The 13,361-nt window shown below is 35.2% G+C and overlaps 1 protein-coding gene across 3 annotated transcripts in view; it reads left to right on the forward strand.

The window, feature by feature from the left end:
• Positions 1-13,361, forward strand: part of MPP6 (membrane protein, palmitoylated 6 (MAGUK p55 subfamily member 6)) — a 92,365-nt gene that overhangs the window by 56,141 nt on the left and 22,863 nt on the right. For all 3 annotated transcript variants that reach the window (XM_012720894.1, XM_004676780.2, XM_012720895.1), the window contains exons 3-5: positions 4,154-4,306; positions 9,617-9,766; positions 10,763-10,990. In XM_012720894.1, coding sequence (XP_012576348.1) covers positions 4,154-4,306; positions 9,617-9,766; positions 10,763-10,990 — 531 coding nt within the window. The remainder of the gene's footprint in view (positions 1-4,153; positions 4,307-9,616; positions 9,767-10,762; positions 10,991-13,361) is intronic.

A 13,361-nucleotide genomic window follows, 5' to 3' on the forward strand; every position in this document is an offset into this window, starting at 1 on the left:
TTTTTATTTCAGTCATTTTTTACATATTACTCTATTGTTTCCTTAAAATTTCATTAGCTTGTTGGATATCCATATGACCCAATAATCCTATTTCTAGGTACTTATTCAAAGACTATAAAAGCATTAATTTAGGGTCCCTGGTAGTGCATTGGCTTAAAGCACAGCACTAAGAAGCTAAATAAAGCCACATCAGCCTGAGTTCGATCCACATGGGACCTCTTCTGGCTTACCCGCTGCTCCCCTCAGCAGTGTACTTTGTCATTCGGCCTGTTCTGCTCCCCACTCTGTCTCTAGTGAATCCTCTCACTACCCCTGCTCCTCTGGCCTATACCCTAGTTCTATATGCATGAATAAATAAATCTTTTTTTAAAGTATTACTTTAAAAAGATATGTGGACCTCTCTGTATGTTCCAACACTATTCACAATTGGCAAGTTATGGAAAGAAGTGCCCAATGGCAGATGGTTAGATAAAGAAGATACAGTGTATGTAAAAGAGCATTTTTGCGGCCCTCCCTGGTGGCGCAGCGGGTTAAAGCACAGCACTGAGAATCTAAAGCCGCTTCCGCATGAGTTCGATTCCCGCCTGCCCCGGAGGTGACATGGCGTGGCAGACCTCTCCTGACCCGTCCGCTGTTCCCCTTAGCAGTGTACTTCGTCGATCTGCGTGTTCTGTTCCCCACTTTGTCTCTGGTGAAGCCTCTCGCTGCCCCTGAGCCTCTGGCCTGTACCCCAGTTCTGTATGCACAAATAAATAAATCTTTAAAAAAAAAAAAAGAGGATTTTTGCATGTATATTTACCAGAGATATTGACCTCTAATTTTCTTTTGGTGTGATATATTTTTTGGTATAATATATGCAGAAGCCAAATAGAAGTTAAGGTCTCTGTTCTTTGTCTTATTTCTACTAACTGCTAAAATTCTTCTTGTGGGCTGTTGAAGTTTGTTATTTTAAGATCCTAGAATGAAAGATGTGGTTGAATTTTGACCACAGCCAAATTTACTACCCATTTATGTGACATTTTCAAGAAATGTCACATACTTCTTTAGCAGTGTTCTAAGACAATAGAAACAAAGACTGTGATATTTTGGTGCTTGAGTTTTAGGGGAAAGAGGTAAATCACTCGCATCATCATCATCTGAATACTATTATCATGGTATAGCTTGGGTAAGGAATTTCACTGTATAGTACTGTTAAGCCTACTAGATCGCATTTGTAACTTTTGATATAGATCATGCTTTCACTTAAAAATTTTTTTGGTTTGCAAACATGGTTAAACTGTGGCTGGTGAAAAAAGCAGAAGTTCTGAAAAATTTTTATCTCTGCAGTTCACTTTTGTAAGTTTCAGTGGTAAATAGAATTCTCAGAACTGGACATATAGGCAGGCTGGGCCATATCACTTCCAAGTCATCTACACAGCCAATCAGAATACATTATTCCAAACACTTGGTGGCTGGGGCAGTAGGTTTTAGATTCACTTTTTCAAGTAGCATATGATTCATCTGTCTCTCTGGACAGTTGTCAGTGTTTCCTTTGTCTTTTATTTTTTGTTTGGTTAACTAAATTCAACTAACTCTTGAAAGTTACTAAATAAATTTTATCTTTGATAAATAGAGATTCCAACTTTTTCATAATTCCATGGTGTTTAGCAGCTACATGTTAACAGAAATGGACTTGCATTTGCTTTCTTAGGGAAAGTAAATTGGTCTTTGTTGAACCCAACTATTTTAAAATTGTTTTATCATGTTCATATAATTATTGGTGCATTTTCGTTAGAAAAGTACACCATTTTGAGAGTTCTGTATTTTATGGTCAACTTCTTCCTCGCCAGCAAGACAGTCTATGAGGTTAATGGGGGAAAAAATCTTCAGCATTGTTTTTAATAATGCCCTCCTACTTAGCTTCTCTCTTCCCATTTATGTTTCCTTTTCCACTGATTTATACCCAGTTTGGGAATTATACAGCAAAGAAACATAAAAGTATTTTTTCTTTTCCTTTGGTTTTCCCCAATGTCTTAAACCAAAGTCCATCAGTGTCTAAAGTTTTTTTTCAATGTTCCTAATCATGTGACATTTAGTAAGTATGTTGACGTAGGACCTGAAAAGACTAAACTAATCATTATCTGTTACCTGGAGAAATGGGTGATCTTTATACCGTCAAAAGAGTGATACGAAAGGATAGTTGGTATTCTGAATCTCAGGCCTATAAATATCTATGGGGATAGATATGGCGGAACAGAATTTAACATGTCTGGACTAGAAAAGGCATACGAAGAAGCTAAAATTCAACTAGCAATCATAAATTACCTTACACATTTAACCGAGAACCATGCATAATGTATTACATAGAATAATTAACTGCAAAATGATAGGGTGACTGTGAAGTGATAGTTTAGAAACTTTAAGAGTTCAAGCCTTGATATTAGAACACCTGACTTGGCACTTACCAGTAGTGTGAACTGGAGTAAGTCACAGTCTCATTTTGTATCAGTGTCTGTAAAGTGAGGATAAGGCTAACATGTTTGTGCTGAATCCACAGGCACACATTATCACACTGAACTGAAAATACAGTCCCTAACCCAACTAATGTTAAGCTACTTTCTTTGCTTTTTTTGTCTTAACCACTCATATTACCAAAAGAGCATTCGAGTATTTCAGGTTAACTGCTAAATATTTACTATTGGCAGATATTTGTATTCAAGCAATAATTCCGGTTTGTTTTGTAGAAGTTAGCTAGTTATGGGCCCTCCCTGGTGGCTCAACAGGTTAAAGTGCAGGACTGCAAATGAGGAGCAGCCTCTTCAGTGCAAGTTTGATTCCCACCCGGGAGCTCACCTACATGGCTGGCAGACCCTACCTGACCCGCCCTCTGCTCCCCTCAGCAGTGTATTTCGCAGTCAGCCTGTTAGGCTCCCCACTCTCTCTGGTGAATCCTCTCACCGCCCCTGCACCTCTGGTCTGCACCCCAGTTCTTCTATATGCATAAATAAATAAATAAATCTTTAAAAAAAGTTAGCTAGTTATGGACTTTAATTTTTTCCAGTGATGATCATCATTTCATGTTATAAGTTGACTGTCCTTAAGCTTATCCTTACCTGGTTATTACTGTAATTTCAGACAGTTACAAATTTACCCATCCTCATTTTTCATGGTACTTTCTAGTTTCCTTAGTTTTTAGTCTAAGTTGAATAGAAACTCTTTTACTTTTTAAATTGTATCTGACCTCTTGACTTTTACCTTTGTTTATAACAGTTTTATTCTTTATCAGTTTATGTTATGGACTTAATTTTTTTCCCTTTTTCTGTAAAGTGTTGCTTAAAAGAGAACTCATTTTTCAACTTAAAAATTAATTTCAAAATTACAATAAGTATTTGAAATCTAAAGGACCCACTCTCTGGTAGAAATAATATCTAAAGTATAGGTATCAGTAAAGTTTGATATTGTTGCCACTTAAAATTTGAATTTGCTAATCACTTTACATTTTAAGATACAGAAACATGAGGAGAGCATTCTCCTCCTGAAATCACATATTTATTTACAGCCCAAGTCAAGGTCTACCTTCTCCAGTTGACCTTTTGTGCTGATTTTTCTGAATTTGAAACAGGAGCTCTTGGATTCTGAAATTCCCAGTGATATTTATCATTATTATTCTAATTTAACACATACAATGATTGGGTTCCTTTTTTATTTTCATTTTATTTAACTTTCAGATAGAATTGACACAGCACCATTTAAGCTTAAGGTATAACATAATAGGTAAAATGATTTTCATTGTGAAACATATTGTGAAATGATTTTTATTATTCAGTTATTTTAATAACATACAAAATGTCATCTAGTGTTTGAGCTTATACTAGAAAGTCACTAGGTAATTCTGTTGGGTAGTGAATATATGTGTGTGTGTGTGTGTGTTTTTTAATTGCAATGCCCTACTTAATCTTTTCATAGCTTGGTTATAAAGAATTTTACATGATTTTTCGGATAGGAAAGGGTCAACTTATTATATTGCATGATATATTTACTATAAAATTAGTATGTTTTCTCTGATTAAAATAAAATTTGGCTTCAGTGAATCAAACTTTAAACTTTCTTTATAAAAAAGAAACAAGCAGAAGACCACACAAAAAGTGTTACCATTTATTGATATATTTTTCAGGCTCATGAGAGACTAGAAGATTCAAAATTAGAAGCTGTCAGTGATAATAACTTGGAATTAGTCAATGAAATTCTTGAAGATATCACCCCTCTAATGAACGTGGATGAAAATGTAGCAGAATTGGTTGGTATACTCAAGGAGCCTCACTTCCAGGTAAGCTTACCCACACTCTTCCCACCAAGTCTCCTGTATACCAGAATATCCTGTTTTTGTAGGTAAGGTCCAGTTTAAGGTACTTTAATAATTTTTAATTGCATTGTTTATTGCCATAACATTTATTTACAACACTGACTATGCCATAGAGATATAGGTTCATACTTCTCTAGATGTGTGTTACCACACCATGCCTACCACCAAGCACCCATTAATCCTCTAGTAGAATACGTTAGGGCCCTTATCCTCCTTTGCTCTCCCATCTGGTAACCTCAGTTCTGCAATCATTTTTCTAGAATTTGTTTGGCTTGCTTTTGACTGTTATTTTGTTTCTTTATATTCCATGAGAGTGAAATCATTTGGTATTTGTCTTCTTCTGACTTACCTCATTTAATAATATAGTATCCTCCAGCTCCAAATATGTTGTAACAAATGACAAGATTTCTTTTTTGTAGTTTAGTAGTATTCTATTGTGTATCTATAACAACATTGAATGCATCTTGAATTTGTGTGTCATCCTTAGAACAGGACCCATTCTAATCATCTCTGTATTGTTCAAGTTTTAGTATATGTGCTGCCAAAATGAACACAAGGTGATGTTTTTCAAGATTCTTTAGTGCCACATATTATAAATATGTGTATTCCAGTTAGGTGTTTTCATGCCCTAATATGCTGATGATATATAAATAGCAAACATGACCAATACACATTTTGTATAAAAATTTATAATGTTTGGCCCTTCCTGGTGGCAGGTTAAAGCACAGCACTGAAAAGCTAAAGCCACTTCCGCATGAGTTTGAGCCCCGCCTGCCCCGGAGGTGACCACATGGCGTGGCAGACCTCTCCTGACCCGCCCGCTGCTCCCCTCAACAGTGTACTTCGTGGATCTGCCTTTTCTGCTCCCCACTCTGTTTCTGGTGAAGCCTCTCGCCACCTCTGAGCCTCTGGCCTGTACCCCAGTTCTGTATGAACAAATAAATAAATCTTAAAAAAAAAATTTATAATGTTTTTCACAGAAATACATCAGAATGAATTTTCCTTTGTATAATAAGGAAAAATAAAACAACCATGATTCCCGTTAGAACCACATGTTAGAGATGATTTTCTTCTTACTGTGGTAACAAATTTTTCATCCTCATTATCACTGTTTTCTAGCTATTCCTAGTGACTAGTAATATACATTTTTAGTATTGCTTATTATATTGGGGTACCATTAATGACTTGAAACAAAAGAGAGCTGTGTAAGGATAGAAGCAAATACAGCATACTCTCCATAGGTACACAAAAATAGGTACAATTTAGGCATTGGTTTATGTGAATGAAAATTTAGTGTATTAACAAAGAAGAATCAGTTTCAGAAGAGAAAAAGATTTCACTACATACTATAATAATTAAGACAGTCTGTTATTGAGCAATATTAGCACAGTAGACTAATTGCAGAGAGTAGAAACCTAGTAATACATCCGTACAATATGGCAGCTTGATTTGTGACACAGGTATGGATTTTTATGGAGAAACTATGGACTGTTTAATGAACAGTTGGGTGTAGAAGAACAGTGTCCCCTGATTTCTACTACAACTCTCAGTGTTGAAAATTAAGTAGAACACCCCTTTGCTTTTTTTTTTTTTTTTTTTTTTTTTTCCGCAGTAGCATAGGTTTAAAACATTATGTAAGTTTCAGGTCTACAGCATTATAATTTGTCCATCTGTATGTACATTGTCATTGCCATCAAAAGTCTAGTTTCTCTCAGCTACCTTATGTTGATTCCCTTTTCCCATTTACCCATCCTCATTTTTCCACTCTGTAACCACCATTTTGCTTCTACACTCTTTAGAACTGGTTTTTGTTTTTGTCCTGTTTCTAGGACTTCCACATGTGAGTGAAATCATATTATATTTGTCTTTCTCCTTCTGATTTATTTCACCGACTACCTCTGATTTATTTCACCTCTTTTCTAGGTCCATCCATATTGTCCAAATGGCAAAATTTCATTTTTCTTTTTTTTATAGCTGAGTAGTGCTTCATTGTGTGTATATATATATTGTATCTTCTTTCTCCAGCAATTCATTAGTGGTCCCTTAGGTTGTTTTCATAGCTTGACAATATCACTGCAGTGAGCAAAAGGCTATATATCTACCTCTTCAAGATAGACTTTTCATGTGTTTTGAAATACCTAGAAATGAAATGGCTGAATCATTGTATATTTCCAATCATAAATTTTTGAGAAATACACATAACTTTTCCTAATGGATGCACCAGTTTACATTCCCATTAACTATGCTCAAGGTTTCTGTTTTCTCCAACATACAATATAATAGAGAGAGGAAAATCTCTTCAATAAATGGTATTGGGAAAAATAGGCAGCATCGTTCAAAACAATGAAACTAGACTACTGTCTTATACCATATATGCCTGTAAATTATCTAAAAATGGATTAAAGAACTGTATGTAAGAACCAAAACCATAACATAAAAGAAAGAATAGGCTGTAAGCTCACTGATGTTGGACAGTGATATGTTTGGGGACTTGACTCCAAGGGCAAGGAAAACAAAACAAAACAAGTGGGGATACATCAAACTGAAAAGCTTCTGCACAAAAAAAGACAATCCTTAAACAAAAAGGATATCTTCTGAAGAGAAGATATTTGCAAACTATGAATCACACAAAGGTTTAATATTTAAAAATAATTCATATACCGTAGCAACAAAAAAGCAAATTGATTAAAAAATGGGCAGAGGATCTAAAATAGATACTTGTCCAAAGAAGACATCCAAATAGCTAAGAGACATGAAACAATGTTATTTATCACTAGGGAAATAAAAATCAAACCACATTGAATTATCTCATAACTATAAGAATTGCTTCTTTGATTTTTCTCACTTTCTGTGACTCTTCAAAATGTTAGTGCAAAATACAATTTATAGTGAGAGGGTTCCTACATAAATCAGTCTTAAGTACCAAATTATGGACACATGTCAGACACCTTTTATGTGTATTGACTGATGTCTTATTAGACACACCAAAGTACTTGCATGTACTTTGTGGAAAGTGGAAAGCTTTGAGTGGGGAGAGGGAGAGATAATAAACAGGGAAGGTCAGAATATGGAGCTGTGGTTCAGTTAAGGCAAGAAATTGTGATGACAGTGCAAGTAGTGGGAAATGTGATATGAGGATTTTCAAATTTCGAACAGTAAAATCCACAGGACTTGGTGACTGGTTTCATGTGATAATGTGGGAAAATAATAATGATAGAATTTCAGACAAGCAATTCTGCTTTCACTGGTATGAGGAAAACTGTTTTCGATGTGTAATTATTAAGGTAATTGGTCATTATAAATTTGTGCTACCTCAGAAGCATGTAAGTAGAGCTTTCAGGTATGCTGTATATATTTTTAAAATATATGGAATTTACTACACAAATTTAAATAAAGCTTAATGAATATATAAAGTTAAAATCTGGTGAGCAGTACAAAAATTGAAATAATTACATTCTTAATACCCATGTTGTGACTGTACTATATCTTAATCCCTATTCCACCCTGTTTTTCTTTGTATCAGTATACATAGCACACACATATATATATTTCCTACTCATTGAGATCATTTTGCACAAGCTGTTTTGAAACTTAACCCTTTTTCAATCTTTGAGTTCCACTTTCCCATTTCAGTGAAATGCTTATTTCATGTAGTACATATACTATATTCAGACATCTTCTTTTGCCACCCAAATATTCTGTACAAATGACTTGTCAAAATGAGTTTCTACCTGGAGTCCGTGTAGGTGGTATGTGGTTGGATCATCCTCTCCCCCTGATTATAATAGTGATCTGCAGGCTCGTTTCCTGTAGTGTCTCACACCCTGGATTTAACTGGTTAATTCCCACTGTGTTGTTTAGTTACTCCTTCTATGTCCTATAAACTGTCTGAAAGATTAACGTTTCAGGTTAAATATTTGGAACTAAAGTGAATTGTAAGTGATATGTTGTAACATTAATTAAACTGCATCAGAAGATGTTTAAATCATTGGTTGAACAACCATTATTCTTGCTGAGATTGGTCCCTTGATTAAGGGCTAAACAATATAATCTTTCCTGTGAAATTCTCTCTACTACAAAATAATCTAGAGTGTTGTTATTCTAGTATTATATAAACACTGTTCTCAACCTGCTCATGAACACATATATACATACATATTTATATGTGACTGAATTCATGGTTTCCTTAGAGGTTGAAAAATAACGTTTGTCAAAATCTCTCATTCTACATCTATTAACTAGTGTTTTTTAAGTAAAGTAGAGCTTTTCCTCCATCCCCTGGGCTATAATACATTGCCTACTGAAAAGTCAGAGAATTGTTTTGTTTGTCCCTCTTTCACCCCCCTACCGCATACCTCTGGTCAACACTCCAGTTCTTGTATGCATAAATAAATCTTTTTTTAAAAAGGATTTTTCTTTTATCTCTTACACATATTTTCATGAAATGGCCAGAAATTAGCAGTTAAGGTCAGATGCTTCTATTCTGAATCTGTTTACATTCGCTCCCTTCTATTTTGATTTATTGTTTCTGAACTTGCAGTCTGTCTACTCAAAAATTTTAGATTAGTTTTATGTTGAGTATAAAGATATAAGTGAAAAACAAAAATTATTTTAAAAGCCCTAGGAAGGTAAAGCAAATTTATCCATGGTGATAACACATCATATATATTCAGATCTATTACTGATTTGTTATTCCCCTATCCCAAGGATCTTATATTATAACCTTTATTGGTAATATAAAACTTTCCATCACTGATGTTGTTTTTATATGTCTTTTATTAGACATCTTTTTAACAGACATTTTGTATATATGTATATATTTGCACATGTATTATGGAATTGCTAACATAATTTTAGAGCAAAAATTAGGGTCCCTAATTAAAAATTAAGTTTGTGTGATAATTAATAAATTGGGATTGGTAATAAATACTGAATGATGATGTGGTGATGGTAATGTCAGTGGTAATAATGAAATCCAGTGTTTTTATGTCCCACCTCGATGGGAATTAAGGTTTACTTTCCATTGAACATGACACTTAAAAGTCAAAACTCTACCAGTATCTTTAAATTTTTTGAAACAAGAGGTATGATACTGTTTGATAACAAGTAAAACTATATTTCTCTTTCTCTTAAAAGATTCTCTGTGCATTTGATTTATCTCATTTTTCAAAATTTAATAATACATACTTTGGATAGTACTCCACTGGGATAATTAAATCATTGTTAATAACTTATCTGCAATTAATAACCACAGGCTATTTTGAATCCTTTTAGTCACTCCTGGAAGCCCATGATATTGTGGCATCAAAATGTTATGATTCCCCTCCATCAAGCCCAGAAATGAATAATTCTATCAATAATCAGTTACTGCCGGTGGATGCCATTCGTATTCTTGGTATTCACAAAAGAGCTGGGGAACCGCTGGTGAGTAGATTGATCAGTGTCTATGTAACCCTGACATACTTGTGCTGTCACTGCTCTATCTCATTTTTAGTCTCTGATAATTTGTGTCATCATGATACCTTATTTATATTTGTTTTATCAGTCTTTGGTGGGGGGGCCTATATGTAAGTTCATAGCTTATGTGCTGTCTACTTGATGTAGTATACAAAATCAAACCAAAATAAGAAACAAACTGGAAATTGAAACCATGGTAATTCTCTCTAAGTAGTGAAGTTTATAATGCCTGTTAAAATCACTGTCTCTGGTTTCTGACTATAAGAACAGTGAAGTGGAAAAAAGTAAAGAATACCATCAGAAAATGTATATACCATTTCTTGCTCCCTAGATCTTCCTTTAAAAAAAAAATGATTTATGTATACAAGATCTGAGATGTAGGCCAGAGGTGTGGGGGGGGGGGGAGGATTCACCAGAGACAGAGTGGGAAACAGCAGGTGGATCTATTGAGGTGCACTGCTGAGGGGAGCTATAAGCCAGACAGGGTAGGTCTGCCATGTCATATGGGTCACCTCCCTGGCTGGCCAAGTTTCAAACTCATACTTTGGTGGCTGGTGATAGTTTGGTAGTGCTTGCTAGAGCCAGGGCCTGCCTTGCCATATGGGTCACCTCCCTGGCTGGCTGAGTTTCAAACTCATACTTTGGTGGCTGGTGGTAGTTTGGTAGTGCTTGCTAGAGCCAGGGAGGCCCTAGAGCTTCCTTTTAGACTGTGGAATGCAGCCTAATGTATAGTTCATTTTTAAGGTTAATTTTGACATTTAAACTATGACAGTTGCTCATATTTTAAATGGGATTAGCATATTAAGACAGGAGAAGACATTGGAAAAGTAAGAGAACATGACAAAAGTAGAAATGGTTTACTTATCTACTAATAAAAAACTATATATACATATTTGTGAATATCTAAAGTTATCTTCCTAATAAGATAAACTCAGTAATAATTCTGCTTCTTATTTTCTTTAGGGTGTGACATTTAGGGTTGAAAACAATGATCTGGTGATTGCACGAATCCTTCATGGAGGAATGATAGATCGACAGGGTCTGCTACATGTGGGAGATATCATCAAAGAAGTCAATGGTCATGAGGTTGGAAACAACCCAAAGGAGTTACAAGAATTACTGAAAAATATTAGTGGGAGCGTCACCCTAAAAATTTTACCCAGCTATAGAGACACCATTACCCCTCAACAGGTTAGTCATAAAATTCTTGGCAATATTAAGAATACTTAAGTTTCTTTAATCATGTTGGGTACACAACCACTGGTTGCTATTCTTTTGTTAAAAGTAAACAGAAAAATCTTGCTTAATGTTTTAAATTGACTTATTTTGTCATGGGATTAAATAATTAGCACCATCTTTTATAAAGAAAGAAGTAAGGAATTCTTTGTGAACATTACAGCTAGGTATCGGGAAAAAATAAAGCTATGTAGTCATTAATTTAGCAGGTAATTTTTTAAAGATATATTTATTCATATAGAACTGGGCTACAGGTCAAAGGTGTGGTGGGTGAAAGAATTCACCAAAGACAGAGTGGGGAAGCAGAACAGGGAGATCTACTAAAATACACTGCTGAGGGGAAGCAGCAGGCAGGTCAGGAGAGGTCTGCCACACCATCTAGGTTATCTCCCTGGCGGGGAATCAAACTCGTGCTGGACTGGCTTCAGAGAGCCTCATAATGGTGCTTTAACCCATTGCACCACCAGGGAGAGCCCAATTTAGCAGATATTTTTGATATGTAGTGTGTTTTAGGCCTTGTGAAAAAATAAGAATATAATCCTTATCACCTTTGGCTAAGTGTTCATGTGATGGATTAGAAAGAATGAAGTCAGAATGGGAGAAATACATATTGAAAAGAATCTTGACCCCTTGGTTTGTACCTATTTGTTCTATATCTTGTGATCAGTTTTTAAGTAAACTAGGAATTATTTTATAAGATTTATTTTATGCATACAGAACTCGGGTACAGGCCGTAGGTGCAGGGAGGGTAGGAGATGAGAGTATTCACCAGAGACAGTGGGGAGCAGAACAGGCACGTGTACAGAAACACACTGCTGAGGGGAGCAGTGGGTAGGTCAGGGGGGGTCTAATGTGCCCTGTGAGTCACCTCCCTGGCCAGAGACTGAATTTGTGCTACAGTGGCTACAATAGCCTCATAGCACTGAGACTTTAACTCCTGCTTCACCGGAAGACCCTCTTCAAATTTTTTTTTTTTTTTTTAAGATTTATTTGTGCATACAGAACTGGGGTACAGGCCAGAGGCTCAGGGTCGGTGAGAGGCTTCACTAGAGACAGAACGGGGAGCAGAACAGGCAGATCGATGAAGTACAGCAGGCAGGTCAGGAGAGGTCTGCCTTGCCATGTGGTCGCCTCTGGGACAGGCGGGAATCAAACTCATGGGGAAGTGGCTTTAGCTTCTTAGGGCTGTGCTTTAACCCGCTGCGCCACCAGGGAGGGCCACCTCTTCAAATTTTTAACAAAATTGGGAACATACTTCCACAGGCACATACTCACACATATATGTTTTTCTTTATTTGTTCATTTTTTAATTCAGTCTTGTTCATAATCCCATGTATTTATTAAGGTCAAACTGATGGAAATGATCTCTTACTCATCTTTGAGGCCAGCATGACCCAGATATCAAAATTATTATATGAGAAAAAATACATATAGTTCATTTCACTCAGGGATATACATGTAAAAATTCTCAAAAAAATAATAGGAAATGAAATGTAATAATGTAGAAGAGAGATAGTCTAATATGTCCAGTTTGGGTTTTCCCCATATATGCTAATATGGTTTCATATTAGAAAGTTCATAGATGTTAATGGATTAACTGTGGTGAGGAGTCTTTGGGGAGTGACAGACATATTTGCTCTCTTGCATTTGTTAATGGAGTTAGGGATGCATAACTTTAATTATATGCTATTTATATAAATTTGTCTGCACAGTTATCTTTTAAAAGCAAAGATAAAAATAGTGAAAGTGCTAACTGAAAAATAAATATTGCAAAAGGAATAGTTGATGTTTGTGCAAATGACAGTAGTTACTAGGATAAACTGAATGGATGAAATGACTAGAAAAACAGTTTCACCTGGGCCTTTAAGTCGGAAGGTAGACTAGTAGTAATTTGGGAATGTGTGGACTGAACATGGTGCAAATATTAATTACACATCTTAAACCATACAGAAAGCTACTCACTTTTACATGCTAATCTAATTTTCAAATAAATTCTAAAATACTGTTTTAAATAATTTATAGTTTTGGGGGGGTTCTATGCAAAAATATTACTTTTAAAGAATAAGTTTTATTTTCTGCTTTCCAAACTGTTTGCTTCTCTAATTTAGTTTTGCCTTCTTGTGCTTATTGGCCTTTTCAATAAAATGTTGACTAAAGTGTAGGTAATGAACATGCATCTTTATTTCCTTTCTTTTTTTTTTTAAACTAAGCATAGATTTTTTTTTTTGTATATTTTTTTATACAATTTTGTTTGGCTTTATTTTTTTTTTAATTATTACAAAAGTTTATTTTTACATCATTTTGCACATTTCTTTTTTTCCATTTC

Source organism: Condylura cristata, unplaced genomic scaffold (genome assembly GCF_000260355.1).
Source record: "Condylura cristata isolate star-nosed mole 26May11 unplaced genomic scaffold, ConCri1.0 scaffold00005, whole genome shotgun sequence".
NCBI classification, from domain to species: Eukaryota; Metazoa; Chordata; class Mammalia; order Eulipotyphla; family Talpidae; genus Condylura; species Condylura cristata.